Genomic DNA, 24803 nt, shown 5'->3' on the forward strand with positions numbered 1-24803 from the left:
ATTTGATCCAACAGTTACAAATAGAGGATCATACTCAAAGTTATAATAATTATAGCCGTTTAATCAAATTTCAACGGGCCGGATCAATTGATCTCTAAGCTCAGGGTCATTAGATCCGGAGAGGATCTGGATCCATACATGAATAAGCTCAATCTCCACTTCGATTTTCACTGCGTGACATACACTATCCAATCATATAGTACAATTATATGTACATATATGCGGATACTGTTAAATATTGTGTTTAACTTCTCTCCTATTAAGTTGATTTTTAATATGTATGAGAGAGTTCATGGGAAAAATTGCATAACATCTGTTTAATTCCTCTGTATATAACATGACTCAGCAATCTGCATTATGCATTTTCAAAACTTTAAGAAAATAATTTCATGACTGTAGGAGATAAAAGTTGTGGCATGGATACACCGTTGTTATTACTACAGGACGCTACAATGACGATGTATTTGTGTTATATGCAAGTTGTTCTCGCTAGCTACATGATCGAACGATAATATTTAAACCATAGACCATGAGAAGTTATTAAGACAAAAAAAACACATAATTAGAATCGTTAGTAAGTGAATCCAATAACATGAAACTCAAAACACAAATGGGGTTTATCTAGTCAAAAGGAAAATATAACAAATTAAGGGGTTTATAAATTATGTACAATCAACCAAATGAAGTCAATGAAATCTCAACCTCTCTCTTTTTCTATCTTATGGTCATATAAATAAATAGAAAATATCAATGTAAATTAATTAAGATGATGATGATCACTAATTAATTTAATCAATTTGGAGGTGGCTGTTGGTTCTTGTTGGAAGCCAAGTCATGGATGGAATTTGCAAGCTTGTTAATGGCATCAATGAGGCCATTAATGCCTTGCCTGTTGATCTCAGTCTTAGTTTCCTCGATCTGTAGCCTTCTCTCATGCAAACTCAACATCTCTCTGTGCCTCCTCTCTTCTCTCTCCTCACAGCCCTGAAGTGCTTCTGCAATCACGGAAGCACCTCCAGCGATGGCAGTTCCCACTTCACTTGAGGTGCTTGCGCTCACAGTTCCACTGGTTCCTCCTTGATCTCCACCGCCACCGCCACCACCTCTTCCACTTGCCCTCCTCCTCCTTTTAGCTGGTGAGTCTGAATGCTCACTTGTATCAGAATCTGATATTATTTCACACGTCTCCCAATAGTAAAAATGTTGTTGCACTAATATTTCAACGAATCGATGTATACTAACTCATCATATTATTAATCATTACCATGCAATGCACACAATAATTATCAATACTACCCTCTTTTCTTTTCCATGAAATAATAGAAAGTTCATAAATAAATCTTTTATTAGTGGACAAATTGGCCTAAAATTTAACAGAACTTATGGTTTGATTGGAATATATAAGTACCAATAAATTAGTTGTTTAATTAAGCTTTTACTTCATGACAAGAGATTAAACATATTAACGCTAGGGAGCTGCTATTGGTAATCCAATTAACTCTTCCTCTAAGTGCTTTTAGTGCTAATAACTTATGCATTTTCTTCCCAAATTTGGTGGAATAATAAAAATGAAAAATCCAATAATTAATGGGGGGAGAGAGAGAGAGAGAGAGAGAGAGAGAGAGAGAGAGAGAGTACCTACTGTGGGCATCACCTGTGCGTATTGGAGAGCAGGTGGTGGTTGGGCTGCCAGTGGAGCTGGTGGAAGAAGTGGCAATGCTGCAATTGTTGGAACTGAGATTTGATGATGATGATGTTGCAGAACTGGAGGAGGAGGAGGAGGCAGTGAAGAAGAAGGCTGCTGATGAACACCAGTGGTACTAATTATAGGCCTCTCCAAACCATACCCAATATTTGGACTAATCCCAACATTTGAACCAGAAACAGAAGCTCCTCCCACCACCTGATGACCTCTAATCTGATAACCACCACCACCAGCAGCTTCTCTCCTCTCCACCACATCCACCAAAGCCTCATAAATCTGAAGCACCATATTTGTAGGCAAGTTCCTCTCCTTCCTCTCATTCTTCTCAAGCTTCCAATAAGATGCTCTACCTTCTTCTCCTTTCCCTTCTCCCACATTAGTAATCTTCCTCTCATATTCTCTCACTTTCTTGTAATCCCTCATGAGATTGTCCCACTTGTCATTGCACTGATTTTGGCTTCTCAAACAACCTTTTTTCCAACAGTAGTCCTCCACCCACTTCCACCTGAGCTCAGCTGGTTTCCCCATTGATCTTGTTGTCTGATCAGTTCCTCCACTACTACTACTACCCCCTTCCCCACCCCCACTTCTCTTCATTCTTCTCTCATCATCCATCTTCTTTGCCTCTATCAGAATCATTGTCTCCCCCACTGTCCAGTTCCCTTTCCTGTAGTCCCTCATGATCACACTGCTAGTACCATTTCCTCCTTGTCCAGCCATCACCAAAATGCATGCAGCATTCCCCTAGACCTAGAGAGAGAGAGAGAGAGAGAGAGAGAGGGGAGGGAAAAAAATGGTGTAATGGGTCCTTTATGGAGGGTGGATTTGATTTGATGGATGTGTTACTGTGGCGTTCAAACCAGTCAAACCTCAATGAGATTATTGCTAATTTAGGAAAAGGGTAATTAACGGGGTTACCTTAAATATGATCTAGGGCTCTTAAACAACACTCTTAAGTGGCATTTGATGTTGATATGTATTGTTTGTGGTTTTGCAGGAGGAGAGGGTTTTTGGGTTTTTGCATCAAGAGGGGGAGAAGATAAGTGGGAAGTAGAGACGGAGGTACCTGTTTACACTATTAACTCATAGCTATGATGTATTTTGTATTGTTTCTTTTTGTCTTAAAATTTTCAACCTTTTTGAGAGCTTGAGGGTTGATCTTACACCATGTAAAATCTTCAAAGATTAAAGTTCAAATCTGAATCTACTTATTCAAACCACTACTGCTCCCCACAGTGAAGGGGAGAGAGAGAGAGAGAGAGAGAGAGAGAGAGAGAGACTCTGTGACGGTAGAGTACCATTATAAGAAAAGGCCAAGCAAATCCATTCAAACTGACATCAACAACAAACCCCAAAAATTTTCAGAGAGTGAGAGAGATTTGAAGAGAAAAAAGATGCAGTGCCTGCTGGCATTAGAGAGGTCAATACATGACTACCACTCACCCCTACCCGTGGTGTAGCCTCTCATCATGACACCCGTTCAAATTGTAGATTTTCTTTTTTTTCATTTTAACCTAACCACAGCTAAAACCTAAAAGTGAAGAGAATATTAGCTTTCTGATCTTGCATTTCTGCTTTTGTTGTTAATTTTTATTGAATAAATTAAATGAAAGTCAAAGAAACAGATTGAGAGAAATGTAAAAGAAAAAACAGGAATGTGAAAATGATCATCCTAACTCTGTAAGAATATAAGCAGTATTGCCGGTGATTCATATGATAGTACGAAGAGAGCTTCAAACATGTGAGATCCTTCTAATTATTATATTAAGAGCTAATTAATATTGATGGTATTTTTTTTTTTGGTAAATATTGATGGTCATTTATATGATAATGAGAAGGATGATTGTATAAAACATGAAAAGACTTCTAATTATATTGCACAATACAAGAATTTCACTGACAAAATCAAATCTCAGAAAATCCCATAGCCTGTTCTCTTTACAATGAGAAAGTTGATTGCGATTCTTCATGAACTCTCTATCACCTCATGTTTTTTGTAGAATATTTTACAATATTGGCACGAGAATTGACTCTCTCAAATTTAAGATTCTCCATGAACTCTTTGTCAACTCAGATTTTTTGCACAATATTTTATAAAAGTTGCACAAAGTCTAAAAAATGTTCAACTTTAAAAGGGTTCCCATAGCATTTCTCTCATGTCTTATTAACAGTAAAGTTTATTGAAACACAATTAAATTATGATTGTTTTTATTTGATAATTGACTTTAAATATTCTTTAGGGAGTTGAGAACTAATTTCTTGCAATGATGGGTTGAGCATTGTTGTGCATGGTAATGCGCAAAAGCAGCATTATATTTTTCTTTCCATGGGGAAGAAGATCTAGCAGGATAAATCTACATCAAAAGCCTAAAAAATGACTAAGAATCTACCCTAATCAATTAGATTTAGTTTAATTAGTCCCTTAATCCCATGTTATGCCATGCATACAAAGAATGTTAAAATAATAATTGCCCATGTCGCATGAAAACCCTATCAAACTTTCACTAAGTTACCACACAACCCCAAAACTTGGTGCTTTCTTCGAAGAGGACACTTTTGTTCTTTATGTGAAATACAAGTGTCAATTTCGTCTTTTTGAGGATTTGGAGAACCTTTTTCATGTAATGAGAATACCTGCTATATGCTACTATTTTACGTGTTATATTATCGATGAACAAAGGTTTATATATTTATTTTTAGAGTATATTAATAAAAATATTAATTATAATTTGAGTAGAATTAATCATAACACAATGTGACGGTGTTCTTTATACATGAAAACTTTTTATAAGGTCCATTTTAATTTATGAGCCATTTCAAAAAATTAATTATCCCTTAGCTAGGACATTGTGTTGGGGGGGGGATAAGGATCCTCTTAGGATTCCTTTTGTGGGGATCTGGAGGATCAATCAATCGTGTATGTTCATTGCACATTATGCAACTAGTTTTCGTTAGGTACTGTTTCTGTTCAATTCTAAATGAAAAAAATTCAAAATAATTTCAGACCGCACGATGTACGATGAACGGATACAATTGATTGATCATCCGGATCCCTACAAAGAGGATCTGGATAAGATCCTAATCCTGTGTGGGGTACAACTTGTGATATATGTGACAAAGTTGCTTTGACTAGGGTTTTGACCAGGGAGGATGGTTTCAATGGGGTCATGGAACCCCACGACTAGTCCCTTTCTTTCTTAGTTTTTGGCCTCTAGCCTGCTCCTTTTAGGGTAACCAAAACCAAGGGTAGTATGGTCATTTAGCAGATTAAATACTTACTTCTTTGGCTCATGCATTTATGTGTGAATGTGATCTCTCTATATTGGCTATGATTTTAATCTGGGTCCTAGCTATCTGCCATTAATTAGATTTGGATTGTGATGAAGATGGTGACTAGGTGTGACAGCAGCTTAAACGGAACACATGTTACTAATACAATGTAATATGGAAATTTTTTATACATAACGTTGTAGAATTAGACCGGAACACCACAATGATTGATGGGTGCATATTTTCATATATTATTATCATATATTTCCTTTGGATTTTGTCTATATGAAGGGGTTAAATGCACTAATTTATATTGTTTTAATTTATAGGCATTCAATACGGGAGTTAAGTGAAAAAAGAAGTGAAAAATGGAGATTTCAGGTGTCTACCGTAATTCCAGTGGAACAAGAGGCTAACTAACTGTGCAAAGACATGTGTATTACAACAAGAAGATGAAACCGAGCAGTTTTGGAATCAAATAGAGATGGGAATGCTATTCAATGGAATTTAGGAGAGAACTTAATTTATAGTTTTTATTATTTCCGTTTGTTTTTCATTTTCTTTAATAAGGACTTCAAGTCCATTAGTGATAGGATTTTAGTGGGGGTTTTAATTGGATTTCAATTAGCCTTTAATACCCTTGCCGTGGGTTTTATATTAAGGAGATCCACTCTCCTTGTGAAAGGATTTAGTCACCAAAACAAAACATTATCATATTAGACATAAGGGCTGCGGCAAGGATCGAAGGGCAAAGAGGAGAGCTACTTTGGAGTTTTCTTTGCTAGGGCTACGATGTAGCCTGATCATGAATACTTAATTGCCTTGTGGCATTGTTATTATCAAGTTTTTCTTCTTTATTGAGTATCTTTTGCTATTCGTAATGCGCTTGACTTTTATTTAGATGCTTGATCACCATCTAGATTTAAGTTAAGTTGATTTGATGCAAGTTATAGTAGATGCTTAACTTGGGTTTAGCTTCTTGCAATTGATCCCATAAACACCTATTTGTAGATGCCATGCAATTAGGGTTTGTGTGATTTTCCAATTATTTCCTTAGAGCTTAATGAGTTCTTACTTGTTTAAATCCGTCTAGATGCCATAGAGGGTTAACATGTAAGGATACTTTTGATGTAACCAGATGTCATGGCCGTTGAATAATTTAGGGAAAATCGATCATCAATATTGGGGAACAACTTGAGCATAACATATTAAGGGAATTAAGTAGAATTGGTTACGGTGAATTCGGATGCCCTAGGTCTTCTTTTCTTATGTTTTCAATTTATAATTTACATGCATTTTATTTTAAAGCTTTCTTTTATTTTAGTTTAATTTCAAAGTTTCATATCTTTTCCATTGAAGTTTCTCCGCTATGATTTGTTTCAATTTAATTAGTAAGACTTTTAGAATCAATTCGATCTATGTGGGATGATATCCGTGCTTATATGCTATGTTATCATTTGATTCGTATACTTGCGAGCACAAAAATTCGAGACTTAATGAGCCTAATTTCAGTTATCTAATTTTCGCAACAATGACAGAACAATTCCATGACTTCAGATTATGAAAATTTATATTTTTTTGTACATTAATTTAGAGACCATGGTGTTAAGGTATGGGCATTGATGGATGATGGGTGATGAAACTTTAATGTATAGCTAGGCTTCATCAAATGCCAAAATAGGTCGCATTTTAGAGGGACCAATATTGAACCAATGACATGGGTTCATTCACTATGTAATTTTCATATATAATTGTTGTATCATTGCTTGTATTGTACGTATCCATCCATGTACCACCAACATTAGTCCTTGATAAGGAGAAAGGCTTCCCTATTATCCTTCAAAAGGCAAAGATTAACAAGGGATATAGATATATTCGGATGTTTGGTACACTCACTCAAATAATAAAATATGTATAACGTCACAAAAAGTATACTTTGTAAACATTTCGATGATATTCAGCGTCGGTACGTACTTGTAGTTCGGGTCTTTGCAAGACGTCGTGACTTTAAGCCACGTTGGATGTAAAGGGCTAGACTAGCTAAATGTTCATGTGCAATCAATCAAGAACATGAATGTTTGATTCTAACTTGAAGGATTAAGATGGACGGACTATTCCTCCACATCAAACATGACTAAGGTTTCTACAAGTGGCCCTTTACCACAGTGGTGGAAAGGTGTTGAGCCATTGCATAAAGACGTGGGTTGAAACACCGTTGGCGGCTAATCTAACACATAATCTAACAAAATATATCGTTTGAAAAAAAAATAAATAAATAAAAAGAAAAACATGATTGGGGTTTCTGGTCTCAGATTGGTTAATTACTTCGATCGTATGTTTTAAGTATCAAAGCTTAGTTTTGATATTTAAGACCTAACATCAAATATTTAAATGACCATTTGTACTCTAAATAATTAACCATGTCAATAATTACTTAATGCATCGTGCCTTTAAGAAAAAGAAAACATCATGTATGTAGAATTTTTGGATTGAGGGAAAATTGAGATTACATGGCAAAAACTTAATAATTTGGACAAATTTGTGGATGTAAAGTTAACTGTAATCTAATAGCAGGAAGGTAGTTGCGTATTTATAAATGTTCAAGAGATAATTGTCACTTAATACAACGGTCTAGTGGTATTCCTCTTCATTGGTAAGTGAGAGGCCTTAGATTCGATTTTCACCAAAAACGAATTTGAACCAATAAAAAGAGGTAATTGAATTCTGACCGCATTACCCATAAGATCACATACTGAGATCATCTCCAGAGTTATAGGTCACATTTAGTCCTAAAATTAACATTTTTTTTTAACAAACGATATTATCTACACTAAAGAGGTGAGGGGTGGACTTAGACTCACAATGGACTAACAATAATATGGTTCAAATTCGACTTTGACTAGAATCGAACCTAAAACCTCTCACTTACAAATGAAGAAGAATACCATTTGATTGTAGTACTAAGTGGCAATCATCTAATTAAAGGGCTCAATAGAACCGGACTAAAATGGTAGTCACAGAGTACATTTAGCCCTCAAGATTGAGGTGGCCCAAGCCCACCTCTCTATTTTTTTATTTTTTTTACTTTGGACAAAGAGCCCACCTCTCCCTACTACGTACTTATAACAAGGCCCAGGGCCCAATGCAGAATATACTTAGATCTGGACCTTGATACTTTTATATCATTTCAGTCTTCGTTTTTGGTATAAATTCTTTGGTATTTTTAGGGATTTTTTTGGTTTGTTTCTAACCTTCAATTATAAGGATATATAATATATATCTCTTAAATTTGTAAACAAAAGTAACAAAGAATATTTTCTGTAGATACAAAACAAAATTTTGATAAAAAAATAAAAAAAAATTAATCTAGAAATAACTACATCTGAAATGTTGCGAAATCATATACATGAATTCTTATAAGTGAGTTGTTGTGACACTTTCAAAATGTCATTGTGTATTCCTCCTGTTATATTTATTTTTAATTTATTCATGAAAACAAAAAATACATGTTAGCTATTTTCAAGTGCGAATGACAACACCGTTATTATGAACTTATATTATATCTTAAACTGTAAATCTCAATCTAATAATTGGAAACATTGAAGAATGAAATGTAGCTAATAGTGTTTATCAGCATGTCTAATGATTACTCTTTTTATCATGCATGCATTTACACCATCTTTTTACAAAATAATTATTGCTTATGCAGGAAATTACATTCCTTCCAAGTCTTACTCCTCCTGAATTGAAAAAAAAAGGAATGTTACATGAGAGGAAATAAAGTTATATTAATTTATGACTTTCCTATATTTAGTAACAAGGAACTAAAGTCTTAGAGTCTGTTCGTTAACGTATAGCAAAATTGTTTTTCGTTTTTTTAGATGCAAAAATGGGTGAAAATGTGTTCAGTAAATTGTTTTATGAAAATATACTCAGAAAACGAAAAAATGAGAAAACAATATTTAGCCTAAGTTTTGTAGAACATCATTTGATGTTTCCTCTTTTTTTTTTCAAAAACAATTTTCAAAATAATTGAAAATAAAACATACATTATAAAACAAAGTTAGAGTTTTAATAAGAAATATAAACATGTATGTCACCACTACCGTCAATAATGACGCCACCAAAATGATCATCACCACATTCCCTATCGTCTCACCATCATCACCACCACCACCACCACCATATTTGACACCATCTTCGCCATTACCATAGCCTCAACCGCCGTCACCCTTGCCACCACAACCATGACCACCTATACCGTTTAACCATCGGCACAACCGATATTACCACCATCGTCTCAACTTGACCCCCACAACCTTTACCTCCGCCACTACCACTGTGACAGTCCGTCCCAAAATATATTTTTGGATGGTGTGAATTGACTAGAATACCCTTGGATGTTGAGTATATGGTGTGGTGTTGTGGTTTGAGTTTGGGTGTTAGACTAATCTAATTAGTTCCTAAGTTTTTAGAACTTAAAATTATGGTTTTGTGGTTGTTAGTAGCCCAAAATTGGACCACACACTCACACTCACACTCACACTCACACACACCACTCCCATTGACTTCTCTCTCTCCTCCCTCCCTCAGAATTCTTGCCATTTCCGTACAACCTGTACGAACAACCCTCAAACCTTTTTCAATCTTCACGGATCGAGGTTGTGATTGCTGTTTTTGGACTCCTTACAAGCTCAGGAGTCGAATGGTGGTGGTGGTTGGACGTGAAAATCTCAAAAACCCGAGAAACCATAATCTCCGATTTGTGCACTATTCATGCACTCTTGATTTTGAAGTTTTTAGAAGATTTTAAGCCGCTAGTGAGCTTTAGGACATCTTCACAAAGCTCGGAGAAGAAAAACGAAGTGAATTGGACATCGGAAAGTTGAGTTTGGTGAGTTTCAAGTTTAGCCGGATTATCGAGGATTCTCCGGCGAAATCCCGTGGATTTTAGGGCTTTAAAGTTGTAAGGTTTTGTTCCTCTCATCCTAAGTTTCAAATTGATATAAATTTTGAGAATTTTGGTTGAGAATCGAAGAAGATATGAATGTTTAATTGTTTTTCCAGAAACCGGCGCCGACGACGATCTCCGGTAATCCAAGGAAGACGAAGAAGAATATTCCGTCAAGTCTGACGGAATATTCTAACGGCGTCAAGTAACGCAGTTAACTTCTATTAAGGTTTTAACAGAATATTCCTAACGACAGTTAAGCTTCAGTTAGGGTTTGGCCGCGCGTGGGGGTGCGTCTGGCCGTGCCTTGGCCGATGCGTGGGAGGTCAGAAATTTTTTCTAAAAATATGGGGATATTCCTGAGGTTGAGTAGGTCTCAATGGTATATTCAAATACCCCATTTAAGCATTATTTGAGAAGTTATTTCCTAGTTTTGTGTATGTGCTTTAAATAACGTTTATTTAGTTATTTCGCATATAGGTAAGACCTATCCTGAGGACGAGCGTCATCAATCGAGGCTCGAGGGTTACGACCCTTCGACATATCATTGAGTGGGCTTTTGGTTTTCCGTATATACCTATATACTTGAGATTTTTCCCAGAAAATGAATTTGAATGATTATACGTTTTGAAATGTCATGCAAAGTATTTGCCTATTTTATTTATGCATTAGTAGTTGCTTATATTTATGATTGGTGCTGCGGATGCACAGGTAAGTGCCAGGTAAGTTCATAAATTAAAGATATGAGGTTACTTTAGTTATGTGAGATATGATGTGATGTATTGATAGCTCATAAGCCTGCACCCCGGTGTTAGTGCTCCCGCCTAGAGTTAGGGCACAGTCATTCACGTGATGTCCACCTCTCGCACCATATGCTCACCTTAGATCCAAGTTAGGTGCACATGCTTGTCGTACATACCACTTTAGGTGGTTCTGACTCGTAGGTAACCCGCGATCATTCGCACAGCCTTCACGTGATCGTAGCACTAGATCATATTTATTTTACACCTAGTCTTGTCGTACAGACCACTTTAGATGGTCTCGATTCGTGTGCAGGATTTGATTTGATATGACTGAGATTGGTTATTGGTTATGAGCTATATACTCAGCCATACAGATTGAGTTAGAGGGATTTGGCTGATGCGATATTTGACAGTGATATATTTTGCCTGGATTATTTATAACATTGCATTGAGATACTTTGGCATCGTATACATCTATGGATTTTATCTTGAGTGTGATTTTTGATACAACTTATTATTACTATTATTTTCTGGGAAATTATACAGGTTTTACGGTGAGGGGTTAAAACTTTTGAGAAATGAAATGATTTTGAAAAGCTTTGTTTTTGCCCACTCACACTTTCTGTTTTGTGCCCCTCCAGGTTTTAAGTAGAAGTGCTTGGTGGATCACGATTTCGGCGGAGATTCTGACAGAATATCATTAATGTAGGATCACATTTGGGTGTTGAATAATTAGTACTTGTCCTGCTTGACTGCACTTAGGATATTGAGGCTGTGGTTGTGTATTTTACACTTAAACTCGCACTAGCACTCCATCTTAGCTAGTACTCTAGTTGACTTGGTTTTTGTTTATTCGTAATTCATTATATCTCTATTACTTCCGCATTGTGCACATGTCTACGTCACCTCACGTGACGGCCAGCATGCCTCGATCTAGGTTGGGGTGTGTTAACCACCGCCATTTTCTGAAATCATTCTCGAACTAAACTACCATACACTTTGTCAAATCACAAAAAATGGAAAATCCTATTGATCGTTTTTGTTTTACAAAACATTTTTTTTTAAAAATCATTTGTAAAACATTGCCTGAAATCATTCTCGGACTAAACTACCAGACACTTTGTCAAATCACAAAAATGTAAAATCCTATTGATCGTTTTTGTTTTACAAAACAATTTTTTTTTAAAATCATTTGTAAAACATTAGGCCATCTCCAATCGAGGGCTGGTCAGATGACTCATTTTAGCTTTCTGGCCCTCCAAGATATTAAAATTTTAACGAACAGTACATGGCCATATTTGCATTCGTCTTCAATCGAGGGCCAAAGGGCCATAGGGCTTGTACAATGACTCAAGAAGTTATAGGAAAAAAATATAATTTAAAAAAAATATGAAACAAATTTTGTGAAATAGAAGTTATAAGAAGAAAATAGAATTTAAAATAAAATGAAACAAATTTTGTGAAATCGAAGTTATAGGAAAAAAAAATGGAATATAAAAAAATATGAAACAAATTTTGTAAAATAAAAGTTATAGAAAAAAATAGAATTAAAAAAATATGAAAAATAGAAGTTATAGGAAAAATTTTGTAAATAAAAAATAATAATAAAACTGTAAAAAAAATAAATAAATAAAATGCAACGGCTAGCTGATGTCAGCTAGCTGTTGCATTTGAATTTTAGCTTAAGCATTCCTGTCAGTTATAACTGACATGAATAATGTTTTTTCTGACCAGCCCCGGGCTGGTTGGCTGCATGTAGCCATCCTTCCAACCCTTTGGCCCTTTCAGATTTCGTGAGGCCCTCTCAGATTCCATGAGCCCTCTGGCTTAGCCCTCAGTTGGAAACGGTTTTCAGGCTATTTTCGACCCTCTGGCCCTCTGGATCCTTCGGTTGAAGATGATCTTACCTGACGGACCCTTAGGCCATCTCCAACCGATGGCTTGCCAGATGGCTCGTTTTAATCATCTGGTCTTCCAAGATATTAATATTTTAATGAACAATACATGACCATATTTGCCTCCATCTCCAATCGAGGGCCAAAGGGCCCGATGACTCGTTTTAGCCTTGTCACAAAAAACCGTCTCCAACTGAGGGCCAAAGGGCCAAACATAATTTATTATTTAAATTTAAAAACTACAACAATTTAAAATTCAAATCCAACCACAACTTAAATTTAAAAACTACAACTTATATTTAAAAACGCCGAATTAAATTTAAAAACTACAAATTAATTTTAAAGGAATGGTGAATGAATGGTTCAGGTATTTATAGGAAAAAAATTAGAATTTTTAAGAATTAAAAAAAAAAACCCCAAAAAACCTAAAAAAAAATAAAAAATGAATCAAACGGTAACTGGCGCTAGCTAGTCGTTGGATTCAAATTTTAGTTTAAGCATTCCTGTCGATTATAATCGACATGAATACATTTATTATAATCAACATGATTGGTGTTTTTTCTAGCCACCCCTACAACCCTTTGGCCCTTTCAGATTTCGTGGGTTCCTCTCAAATTATACGAGCCCTCTGGCCTATCTCTCGTTTGAAAACGGTTTTCAGACTATTTTCGACCCTCTGGATCTTTCGGTTGGAGATGACCTTATTATCCTCAAAATTTGTAGTTCCATTCAATATCGTCAAAATTCGACGTTGAAAAATAACCTTATATGTAAGTGTTATACTAAAATTTTGTAACCTAATTTTCAAAACTTTTTTTTTTTAATTCATATTTTAAATTAAGCAATATTATTTAAGAGAAATCAAAACAGAAATTAAAGATTTTCGTGACTTCTCTTCACAAACTGAACTACAAGTCAATCTAAATTTTGCGATTCCTTCGGAAGTTTAGGAAATCCTTACCTCCCAAATTCGAAGTAATGATGTTTACGTAAAATTCACACAAGTAATTAATTTACTTTTTACTAGGGACCGATAAACACGGAGCTTTCACTATACAGAGAAGTGTTAGGTGGACTGTGGACACCAACGATAATCCAAAACCAAACGAATTCAACGACACATGGACTATTTCTTGAATCCAGTAAAAAAAAAAAGGAACAAGAAGAAATAGATCTCGACGCTCCACAAAAATTGAGCCCTTTCTGTGTTCCTTTCTACTCTCTCGCTCTCTTTCCTCTTTCAGCGAAAAGCTTATAGTTCATGCTTAATTCAGGAGCTTTGAGGTTGAGGGAAGCATATAGAATCTTGGGTCGTCTTCCTCTTCAAGTATAGATACATATACGAATCGGTGGCTGCTAGAAAGTTGCAAACTTGGAAGGTTTTGAGATGGAGGAAGATTGCTGCGCCAGGCAACTAATCTATGGGGACGGAGAATTCAACGCAGATGGGCTCGATAGGTTCGTGAAGGAAGTCAAGCTTGCTGAGTGTGGACTCTCTTATGCGGTTGTTGCAATCATGGGTCCGCAGAGCAGCGGTAAAAGTTTGAAACTTTATTCGATTTGGATGATGTTTGAGGTTTTTTGTGAATTGGGTTTGGGTGCTTATGGATTTTGAGATTGCAGGGAAAAGCACTTTGTTGAATCATCTGTTTCGGACTAAGTTCAGAGAGATGGATGCTTACAGTGGAAGGTTAGTTTCTGAGGTTTAGTTGATTGTGTAGTTAATTTTATGGTTTTTTATTTATTTATTTTGCTTTTGGAATAAGTGCTTTTTGGTAGAGAGGACTATCTGATTTTGTGGATTTGTTTTAGGAGCCAAACAACAAAGGGTATTTGGATTGCCAAGTGTGTTGGCATCGAGCCGTGCACGATTGCCATGGATTTGGAGGGGACTGATGGGAGGGAGAGAGGCGAGGTAATCGAATTTCCATTAAATTCTATTGTGTGTTTCTGGGGAGGATATAATTAGAGAGCTGCAAGATGTTCGTTAAAGTTCTCAGATTTGTTAACTGTTCGAGCTTCCTCTGTAACTCTATTGTTTTCAGGATGATACTACATTCGAGAAGCAAAGCGCCCTATTTGCTTTGGCAGTTTCAGACATTGTGCTGATAAATATGTAAGCTCGTGTTTTTTTGTTTGTCTTGGAATCACATGGCTGATAGTCTACCTTACTTGCATAGTTGGTGACTATATGTAGCGGTTGATCCAATTTGTTAGTGGATTGTATTTGAACTTATTTCCATAAGTGTTATATCAAATTAGTAGAGGTGTCTAGTTCAGTTTTAAGATTGTCATATGTATTGGTATCTAGTTCAGTTGGTTTTTAGCAAGGCAAAGCCGGTGTGAGTTTGGTTTATCAATGACTGAGGAAAGAAGCTTCTGATACCATCTCATTGATTGTTCAACTAGGGCTTTACCTTTCACAAAAACAGGGGTTATTCTCGTTATGAACTTTTAGTTCAGAGTGCTAATGTTAACTGACATTTTAATATACAGAATATACGTAGGCTAATTTTAATTCGTAGAATATACGTAAGCTTTACCGGTAATTTGAAATTTCTTCTAGATATCAATTGGAGATTGGATTTTGTATACAGGTGGTGTCATGATATTGGTCGGGAGCAAGCTGCTAATAAACCTTTACTGAAAACAGTTTTTCAGGTACTCTAGAACCATGTTTACATCTACCATCTACTCACCATTCTCTGCCAAAGTTAATGAAGTTCTGGTTTCTGAATGTCTATAGGTCATGATGCGCCTATTCAGCCCCCGTAAAACGAAGTTACTTTTTGTTATACGTGATAAAACAAAGGTATGAGCGTACTCCGTGTGCATATTAACAGGATCTGTCTAATTAAGTTGTCTTCGTGAAATGATTTTCTTGTTGCATATTAATACTTTCTTGTTTGTGGCTGCTTGTTTAGACCCCTTTTGAATATCTGGAACCTGTGCTAAGGGAAGATATACAGAAGGTAATTTTTTCTTCAGATCTATGTTGCTTTTATACTTTATTCCTTTTCCCATACATCTCTAAGTATTGTAAATTCTGCAGATATGGGATGGAGTACCGAAGCCCCAAGCCCATAAAAGTACCCCCTTGAGTGAATTTTTTACTGTGAGATCTCTTATATTCTTCTCTACTCTCTGGTCATGTTTGCTTTGTATATGTTCTTATTAGTCAAAGCCTGTTGTCTCTGATACTTCATTTTTTTAATATGAAGGTAGAAGTAGTTGCTTTGTCCAGTTATGAAGAGAAGGAGGAGAAGTTTAACGAGGAGGTAACCCCTTTACTATCAGAAGTGATTATTGTGTCCAAAAATCCTATTGGTCATCACATTTCTATTTTATAATTTTGGTTCCTGGGGTGCGTTGTACCATCCACTGAAGAGTTGTATATGTATATGTACATAATTGTATGATGTAGTTCATATTAAAAAAACATTTCCTATATTCCTAAGTAATTAATTTCTATCATTATAAAGGTTTGCGGTGGCACTTACGGGTATGGCTTGTATCATGCAGGTTGCTCAACTGAGGCAGCTCTTTTTCCATTCTATTTCTCCAGGAGGGCTTGCTGGTGATAGACGTGGTGTTGTCCCCGCGTCAGGATTTTCCTTTAGTGCACAACAGATTTGGAAAGTAATCAAACAGAACAAGGACCTGGATCTTCCCGCTCACAAGGTTTGTTAGTTTATCTTCTTCCCATTGATAATTTGTGGTCTTCACTTCTCATGTGCATATAATATATATACATACTGTAAATAAGGTTATGGTTGCTACGGTTCGGTGTGAAGAGATAGCCAACCAGAAATTCAAACAGTTGGTCCATGATGAGGTATGTGGTCATTTATCCCCATTTTTGAGATGAGTATACTTCTAGCATATTCAAGAAAGTTTTACTGGTCATTCCTTGGGTGAACATGATTTAGCGTTGGTTAGCACTGGAAGAAGCTGTAGAAACTGGTCCGGTACAAGGCTTTGGTAAAAGGCTCAGTTCCATTCTAGCCACGTATCTTTCTGAGTAAGTTTCACATGTTACACTGTCCACCATTTTTTTTGGGGTTCTAGTTTTGCCACTAAAACTAAATGTTTATATGTATTCTTACCTGTTGTGTGTGTTTCTATTCGCTGGAAGTTTTATTGTTAGTGTTTTATGGGCATGTACTGTTTCTAGTTCTGACTTTATTTTGTATGTCTTGATCTCACTTATGCATCGTAGATATGACATGGAGGCCATCTACTTTGACGAAGGTGTAAGGAACTCAAAACGACAATTTTTGGAGTCAAAAGTATTGGATGTATGGCTACTCTCTTTGTCTCTCTATTTTAACAGAGGCTTTGGTTATGTTTTCAGTTTCTTAGACAATTTTGCACCATAGGGAAGTCGTGATTAGTAGTGGTTTTAGTTTGGTTGTCAGTTTCATCTACCACGTTACTGTTGGCCTCAATCTTAGAATGAAGCCGTGATAATGAAGTGGATTGGCAACATAAACTATCTCCTTCAAGTATCCCTATCAAAGAGTTATGCTTAAATCAACAGCTAAACATCGTTACCGAAGCATGACTCCATTGCTTTCCTCTGAATTTTTCAGTTTGTTTACCCTGCGTACTCGGCTATGCTTGGACACCTACGTTCTAAAGTGCTTGAAGATTTTCAAGTGAGGCTGGAGCAATCGCTGAACAAAGGAGAAGGATTTGCTTCATCTGTTCGTACTTGTGCTCAGTCTTCTATGCTTGAGTTTGAGAAAGGATGTGCAGGTAATAGAATTTGTTTAGCTAATTAACATGTTTGTCAACCAAAATATTCTTTTATTACTTTGACTTGTTTGTCCTTTCAGATGCTGCCATACAACAAGCTAATTGGGATGCTTCAAAAGTTCGGGAAAAGCTTCGACGTGATATAGATGTACATACATCATCAGTTCGTAGTGCAAAACTGGCAGAATTGAATTCCACCTATGAGGTAGTGCTCTGATAATGTATCAAAGTCTTGGTTATTCTAAGAGTGTACTTATAACGTTAGGCTCATAATCTGTTGTTATTCAAATTTCTTAATGCAAATACCCTTTATTTTTCAGAAAAAACTTTCTTCGTCTTTAAGTGGTCCTGTAGAGGCTCTACTCGAAACTGGTGCAAAAGACACCTGGGCTTCGATACGGAAACTTCTTAATTGTGAGACCGAAGTTGCAGTATCGGAGTTCTCAACTGCAGTTGCCAATTTTGAGTTGGACAACGAAACGGTTGTCAAAATGAAGCAACATTTGAAGGATTATGCGAGAAATGTGGTGGAGACAAGAGCAAGAGAAGAGGCTGGGAAAATTATGATCCACATGAAGGATCGGTAGGAACTTGTTAAAAAATCATCTCTTCTGTTTTTACGTTGTCATTTTGGTTGCTGATCACTTCTGTTGTCATTTCTCAGGTTTGGCACGGTCTTCAATTATGACAGTGATTCAATGCCAAGGGTTTGGACTGGGAAAGACGACATTAGAAGTATTACCAAGGATGCACGAACTGTGGTAATCATTGGGGATTTTTGTGGAAGTACATGTTATCTATCTTTCTGACTTAAAGTGATGTTTTAATTCTTTAATTATCTCTTTCTTGTAGTCTCTGAAGCTTTTATCCACCATGGCTGCTATACGCTTGGATGAGAAGCCAGATAATATTGAAAATGTTCTTGTTTCTTCTCTGGTGGACGGGACTGTTACTGTTTCATCTTCACAAAATAGGAAGCTAGGACCTTCTACCGATCCTCTTGCCTCAAGCTCTTGGGAAGAGGTACCATTAATTTAATGGGTTTTGGTTTATATGTAAAAAATTTCTATGATGAAACTCCTTTCTTATTAAAGGTTGACTCTCAACTAGGTTTCTTCAAAGGATACCTTAATTACCCCAGTACAGTGCAAGTCAATGTGGAGGCAGTTCAAGGCAGAGACTGAATATAGCGTCACTCAAGCTATTTCGGCACAGGTATATTTTATAGTTTCTCATATCTTAAGTTTAACTTCATTAGTCTAATTTGTTTTTATATTGTTTAATCAGTGTTATCAAGAATAAATGGATTTTGTCTTTCATGAAATGTTCTGTAAAGATTTGAATTATGAAAATATGAATATTCGAACATGTTCCTGCAAAAGTAATGAGCAACTAGTAGTAGGAACTTGGAAATAGGATGCATGCACTGTCCTTGGATGACATTTTGGGCTGGAGTTCTTGTGTAAATTGGATTTAGCTTCATAGTGAAACAAAACGTATGGAAACACTTGATTTGAAAATTGCGCTGATTCTTGACTTGGAAACGGCATAGTCAGATAGGACCAACTTATTATCTAGTGTTCTTGTTTTTCTACAAAGAAAAATCCTAGCATCCTAATATTATTTTGTAACGAGCTCCCCATCTTTCTGCTTAGCAGCTCGATCCTGATGCTTTTTGCTTTTGTACTTTCAGGAGGCTCACAAGCGGAGTAACAACTGGTTACCTCCTCCATGGGCTATTATGGCGATGATCGTTCTTGGTTTTAACGAATTTATGATGCTTTTAAAGTAATTACTTTTGTTCTTTTTTGGTTTTCCTTTTCCGAGTTGTAGGTTTTACACATTTGTCAAGTGTCCAGACCCTAATGTCTTGCACATCTGTTAATAATCATTGTGCCTTTTTTCTTCAAATGAAACAGGAACCCTCTCTACCTCTTGGTTCTATTTATTGTATTTTTACTTTCAAAGGCCTTATGGGTACAGATGGACATTTCGGGACAGTTCCAACATGGCGCTGTAAGTATAAAACTTTGTTTTTTTCTTTTTTTTTCTCACTTGGTACTTGGTAGAGTTATCTTTTTGGTTACAGTCTCTCATCAAATTGGAATTTCCGTAATTAAAGCAGTTCCTAATTTTAGTTTCCGTTGTTTGGTGTTACCAGCTGTCAGGGATACTATCTATTTCATCGAGGTTTCTTCCAACTATCATGAATCTTCTAAGAAAACTTGCAGAAGAAGCTCAGGGGAATCAAACGCCAGAAGCACAAGGGCCACCAGTTTCTCTTGCTTCTCAGAGTTATCGAAATGAAACACCTCAGCCAAATCCAGTAACAAGCTCATTCCCGGAGTCCTCAGTGTCATCCAATATCTCGACATCAGATAGCGGCATGGAATACTCAAGCCCTCCTTTAAGACAAAGGCGAACGGCAAACGTTGAGGAAGTGGAATCTTGATGATGTATGATCTCTGTTGTTTGTACCCCTTGCATCAGATTTAGAGTCGCTACTCTCTTGTGCGATAGTTTTCTTTCTTTTCGATTTTCTTTCTTGTTTGTAGTTGTTGAAATAAAAATAAAGGGGGCTCGCTGCATGCCCGGTTTTACAAATTATAGGTTAGTTATGTTTCGAGGAATTAGATTGTAAAATCTGCACACTACACAACATTTCTATATACTGATGAAATTCCCATAGCTTCTACTTTCTTTACAACTTCTTATTTATATTAGTATACTCAGTACTGTAAAATACAGAGCAGCCTAATCATATACCGGTACATGTTCAAAGAAAAGACTCGGAAACATGTCGTGAAAGCTACTTGAGACGATTTACATTTTATATTGCAAACTGTGGCTTAAAAAACATTACAAGGCAACTAAAACAGCTCCAAGCTGAAGAAATTATAGAGTAACGAGATTAACGGCTCTAATTCTGTTGTAACTTTGTAAGATCCCGGCTCTAATTCTACGGGAGATGAATCTTCCGACGTATCAACAAATGGAAAGAAAAATTTACAGCTCTGTTAATAGTCCCTTGTTGCACAAGAGGAACATGATTTGATTTCATGACCGTCCCTTGTTGCACAGTTTAGGAACATGATTTGACTTCATGAGCGTCCCTTGTTGCGCAGTTTAGGGATGGTCAGCTCTGCTCCTCCAAACCCATCCATTATCGCATTTGCGCAAGGGAACTCATCTCTAGCCGTCAAACTACAGGAATACACGAAAAAACTTGATTCAGTAACAAGGATTTAAAGAACTTGTAACCTGGCAGGAGTTTGTTCTAAGCGATTGAAAAAAGCCTTCACCTGCTTCTTAAAACAACACATGGCATGCCCACTCGCTTAGCTCCAGCCACACCAGACTGGCTTCCTGCAATAAGAACACAATTGCATACAGGTAGTCCAGCAACTTCTGCCCCGGCTTGCAATGCAATAATGATCTTCTCTAAGCTGGCAGAAAACAATTAACACGCCAAAGTGAACAAGAAAGTCAGTTAGACAATATATTACTCTACTCAGTCATAAGAGTATGAGAAAGAAGGAGAGGAACTTGCACAAGCATTTGGCAACCATAACAGTAAAGGATTAAATACTAGATAGATGAAATTGCTCTTTAAGTTGAGTGCTTAATCATACATGCATAACGGGACAAATTGGTATATAATCTCTTCATAGTCTAATATAAGCAGAATCATGCATAAATTAACAATAACAAACAATAAAACGAAATGAAGTATGCTAACCTTTCAGGCGGGCGAGTATCAATATCTAAAATCAGCTTTAGCAATAATGCAAGCTCCTTAAAAATCCTTTCTTTCTCGGCAGAAACTGGCCCAGAAATCAATAACAGAGCCCTTTAGTACCCAACCTTCTGCACTGGAAAAATGTATATCACAAAACATATACATGACTAATTAACGAAGATGAAGAGTCTACCTGCTTTTATTGCCTCCTTAGATAGCTGCTCATCCATACCAGAAGATAATGCTATATCATTTACCAGTTGGTTAAACAAACTCTGTAACACCTCCTTATCTCCGACAATCTTTAGCTTTGAAACTCTTTCCTCGCCAAGCTTTTCAACAATTGATCTGACATTTACAAAAAGAAATAGATATTAGCTTAGTCCTCTACCATTGATGGGGTACCAGAAATGAGATTTTTTAATCAGAATAGAACAATGCACCACAGTATTTTATGAAGCAGTAGAAAGTATTCAACCCATTCAGAAACAGGAAGCCAAATCATAATAAAAAACTAATAATTTCCTCGCCAAGCTAAAAAACCCAGAGCATGTTGGTAACCGCCTGGAAACTTAACAAAATAAAAATGTATGTCATTACCTGGCAATTTGATTCCCACTCTTACTATAGGTTGTCAGTACGACAACAGGTACTCCTTCCTTGTATGCATCATCAATAAACCTGCAAATGGAAAGGAGAAAATGAGTCTAACCGTGCAACTAGACATGCCACTGACATGCATATGAAATCCCACTAAACGTCAACTGATTAATTCTAGTCCGGTTGTTTTTGTTTGTCCATGGTTTCATCACTTCTAGCTTCCTACAGATCAGAAACTCACTCTTCAACGCATTGGGTTCATCACTTCTAGCTTCCTACAGATTTAGGATCATCAGTTCATCTAGACTATCAACCAATAGACTTCTGAATATTATCAAGACTATCAACTCTAAGGCCCAGTCCAAGCCAAAACTTCTGTAAAAAGTCTGGTATATTTGACATAACATAAATGCAAGCTAACTTCCATTTGACATCATTTTTCTGGCAACACTTCAGCTGAATTTCCAAATGTTGGTCAAGCTGAAAACTATTCATACCAAGTTCTATCTACTGGTTTAAGCTTTTCCAAATTTCTGAAATTCCGAAAATATAGCTGAAGCCAAAAATGTCTAAATGAGCACTGATAAAGAGGTTCTGCACATGGTTTTGGTCTTAAGCTATTCATATTTGAAGAAGGTAAAAATATCAAGCAGAAATTTAGACTCGGTATATTTGAGAGCTAAAAGATTGTGTAATCATCCAAGTAAATTTTCTGTAGTCAGATCAGAAACTCACTCTTCAACTCCAGGTCGTAGAGTCAAACTTTCTGACATCAGAAACTCATCCATTGCAATTTTCTGTCAAAAACAAATTAATATTAGCTACTTTCATTCTACATATGGGAGAGCTAAAAGACTAATCATCCAAGTAAATTTGAAGCTCAGCGTGAGTTAATTACATGTTTAGATACAGGTGGAATATAAAAGGATATTATTAATGCCTCTCCCATTCATTAATGTGTTTACCCTTTTACCTTGTATTGTAAGATATAACATGCTACGCTATCCAAGTAACAAGTCAAATGAGTTTGCAATTATCTCAGATAAGTAGCTATTTCTTTTGTGTAAACATGATATATTTTCATAGGTAGCTTCAAGCGAAAAATTTAAAAGCTTCTGTTGGTTTTAAATCAGCCCTCCTCACCTACCCTGGAAAAATTTACCCACAGTTCTCCAAATGTAGTGATTAACCGGAAGTAGATTCCTCATTAGCCCCGGAATTATAAATTCTTCCTTATTTTTATTCCTCAGTAACACATAACCGAATGATCAAAATATATTGATTCAGAGACTGACATTTCCTTTAGTGTATATTCTACTTTCCGATGCAATGCTGGACATTAAGCTTTGAAACAATCATTGATCACAATCCTAACAAACCAGCAAAACTAATAATGTAAGTTTTGTGCAAATGACGTAAGTCTAGAATAAGACTGTACCTTCTTTTTCAGGACATTTTTCACAAATGACCCCTCACTTGTCGGCAATGAACTAGGCCAACCAATCTGCAAGACAGATTATCGTAGATTCAGAAGAAAAAGATACATAACAAAGGAAAGTTTCGAAGAGCCACTACAAGCTATTCATACTTTTCAAAGACAACAAAGAGTAACACACCTGATTAAAATACAAATTCACCATCTTTTCCTCATCACCACCACTCTCCCTGCAAGATGAACATAGACTGCATTTAAGAACCTTTGGAAAATAAGGCAAAGCATGACTGTAAAGGGAACAAGTAATCTGGGTCAGAATCTTGTGACTATCCATATCGAAAAACTCTTATGACCCGGATACACACTCGGAAATGTAATTCAATTGACTCATGCTAGATTGAAGCATAAGTCATGAATCATGATTTCATGCCTGCGAAATAACTTAAAGAACAAGAAACCAAATAAAAAACTTAACGAACAATAAACCAAATAAATAATCTAAATTCATGAATCTTTACTCATAATTTTAATTTCCTACCTTAGGAGGTCCAAGTAAACAGGCTCTGTCCAATTTGTACAGCGCTGTCCGAGCTTCTTAAATGCTGCCAATATATCACAAGATAACAGAGTGAAATTAACACATAAAACGCAAGTTAATCAAGAAAACTTAATACATTAGCATTAAATTACTGCATTTTCACACCTGCATTGAAGCTTTGGCGGTTCCCCATCCGGTAAGCATCCATAAGAACCCTGAAAGAAACAAAGGGAATCATCAAGAAAAAGGTCTCAGTGAAAACCCATGTCCAATTCGAACAATGCAGCACCAAATAGCTTCAAAGAAACTACTAAAACACGAAAAAGATGTCAAAGAAGCAAGAAAATGTGAAAAAAAAAAAACATAAATTAGTAGAAATGCATGGAGTAAGCAGGGGAAAGAAATCGTCCTACCCATCGACTTCGAGAAGAACAGCGAGCTCCTGAGATGGGTTCTGATCCTGAACGCCGCAGAGAGAGCTGAAAGCGGAGAACCGATCGAAGTGCAGACATTTTCCGGGAAAATTTGGGTTTCTTGGGAAAGTGGAGGAAAATAGAGGGACCAAGTTGGGGTTGTGGTTGGTCTTCGGTAGATCGAAGAAGCGGGCAGTGGTGTTGTTACTTGGCGGGAAAATGACGGCCGTAGAAGAAAAGTTTCGGAGAATTGAGCGCGAAGCGGAATCCATGGCAGTTAGAAGAAGAAAGGTGGTTGCTTGAAAACGGTTATTGTTGATTTACAGCTGACACTGGAAGAAAGTATCAGCTTTTATAGGAGAATAATGGCGGTTCATAGTGAAATGACACTTATACCCCTCCTGGATTTTCCGTCTCGGGTGTCCTCACGACCCGAAACCAACCCGAGGAAAAACCGATATAATTTGGGGCTGATTCGGCATGAGCCAGTTCCCGTTAAAAGCCCATGAAGTTCAAGCTTTTTATTTATTTATTTATTATTATTTATAAAGGACCATCTAGCATTGTTTTAAAAATTCTCGTCTAGCGTCGTTAGGTCCTACTTAGGCGCTAGGCGGTTGGTCACTGTCCTGATTAATGCCTAAGCGTTTGAAAATTAAGAACGAGGGCATAGACTTATTGAGGCGCCCGCCTAAACCGCCTAAACACTCACCTAGCCCGCCAAGACCCGCCTAGGTTGCGATTCACTTAGACAGA

At 36.6% G+C, this 24803-nt stretch overlaps 3 protein-coding genes and 1 long non-coding RNA gene across 5 annotated transcripts; 2 read left to right on the plus strand and 2 right to left on the minus strand.

The window, feature by feature from the left end:
* Window positions 1–562: 562 nt before the first annotated feature.
* Window positions 563–2926, minus strand: LOC126586589 (uncharacterized). 2 transcript variants are annotated; one of them, XM_050251496.1, is made up of 2 exons: window positions 1639–2926; window positions 563–1142 (listed from the first exon to the last, which is right to left on the minus strand). In XM_050251496.1, exons 1-2 carry the CDS (start codon window positions 2423–2425, stop codon window positions 793–795), a joined length of 1137 nt encoding a protein of 378 aa, XP_050107453.1. In that variant the 5' UTR covers window positions 2426–2926; the 3' UTR covers window positions 563–792. The 2 variants fall into 2 exon arrangements, with proteins under 2 accessions (XP_050107453.1, XP_050107452.1); XM_050251495.1 differs by having other exon boundaries at window positions 563–1166; window positions 1639–2924.
* On the plus strand, window positions 2699–5841 carry LOC126586592 (uncharacterized). The gene is made up of 2 exons (XR_007610862.1): window positions 2699–2767; window positions 5305–5841. It is a non-coding gene; the product is annotated as an uncharacterized LOC126586592 (long non-coding RNA).
* A 7847-nt stretch (window positions 5842–13688) lies between these two features.
* On the plus strand, window positions 13689–20010 carry LOC126588058 (protein ROOT HAIR DEFECTIVE 3 homolog 2-like). Its single transcript, XM_050253190.1, has 22 exons — window positions 13689–14099; window positions 14188–14254; window positions 14377–14479; window positions 14610–14680; window positions 15162–15225; window positions 15311–15376; window positions 15489–15536; window positions 15617–15679; window positions 15786–15842; window positions 16087–16245; window positions 16331–16399; window positions 16494–16585; window positions 16784–16862; window positions 17157–17322; window positions 17403–17527; window positions 17643–17905; window positions 17987–18083; window positions 18175–18345; window positions 18433–18537; window positions 19016–19110; window positions 19242–19338; window positions 19484–20010. The coding sequence occupies exons 1-22, from the start codon at window positions 13952–13954 to the stop codon at window positions 19772–19774; spliced, it is 2496 nt and encodes an 831-aa protein (XP_050109147.1). The 5' UTR covers window positions 13689–13951; the 3' UTR covers window positions 19775–20010.
* A 112-nt stretch (window positions 20011–20122) lies between these two features.
* Window positions 20123–24357, minus strand: LOC126588062 (CBBY-like protein). Its single transcript, XM_050253196.1, has 11 exons — window positions 24048–24357; window positions 23800–23849; window positions 23635–23698; window positions 23278–23326; window positions 23100–23165; window positions 22397–22458; window positions 21662–21742; window positions 21255–21409; window positions 21062–21146; window positions 20625–20768; window positions 20123–20526 (listed from the first exon to the last, which is right to left on the minus strand). The coding sequence occupies exons 1-11, from the start codon at window positions 24317–24319 to the stop codon at window positions 20424–20426; spliced, it is 1131 nt and encodes a 376-aa protein (XP_050109153.1). The 5' UTR covers window positions 24320–24357; the 3' UTR covers window positions 20123–20423.
* Window positions 24358–24803: the final 446 nt, after the last annotated feature.

The sequence above is a fragment of the Malus sylvestris genome, chromosome 10, assembly GCF_916048215.2.
Source record: "Malus sylvestris chromosome 10, drMalSylv7.2, whole genome shotgun sequence".
Taxonomy (NCBI): Eukaryota; Viridiplantae; Streptophyta; class Magnoliopsida; order Rosales; family Rosaceae; genus Malus; species Malus sylvestris.